At 40.5% G+C, this 363-nt stretch overlaps 1 protein-coding gene across 1 annotated transcript in view; it reads left to right on the forward strand.

Annotated features, from left to right (window-relative positions):
* LOC119589400 (neurogenic locus Notch protein-like) overlaps positions 1-363 on the forward strand; it is a gene marked incomplete at its 5' end in the record, with an annotated part of 14,474 nt that overhangs the window by 3,565 nt on the left and 10,546 nt on the right. The window contains 1 exon segment of the mRNA XM_037938014.1: positions 89-229. Coding sequence (XP_037793942.1) covers positions 89-229 — 141 coding nt within the window.

Consider the following 363-nt stretch of genomic DNA (forward strand, 5'->3'; position numbering starts at 1 on the left):
TTTTTTTTTTTTCTTTGAGAAAGAGATTACTGTAATGCCAACTTTCCTTATGGAACCTTTTACCAAACTAACTCTATGGTACAACCAGGTCAGCAAAAAACGAGCAGCAGAACTTATGCTAGAAGAACTACGCAAATTGCCTGCCTTACCACCAACCTCACTCATACGAGTTAAGCGTAAACCCACCACAAAGAAGAAAAGTCGAAACCTCATCAAGGTGGGTCAAGAGGCAAGTATACCATTGATGCTTTTATTGCCATGTTTGATTTTTTCTTGGCTGCATTCCCAGGCAGTGTGGTTTTTCAATTTTGGGAAGTCGGCTATTTTTTCTGCATTGGGCTTCCCATCATTTACCAACTTGGC

Source organism: Penaeus monodon, chromosome 25 (genome assembly GCF_015228065.2).
Source record: "Penaeus monodon isolate SGIC_2016 chromosome 25, NSTDA_Pmon_1, whole genome shotgun sequence".
In the NCBI taxonomy this organism is placed as follows: domain Eukaryota; kingdom Metazoa; phylum Arthropoda; class Malacostraca; order Decapoda; family Penaeidae; genus Penaeus; species Penaeus monodon.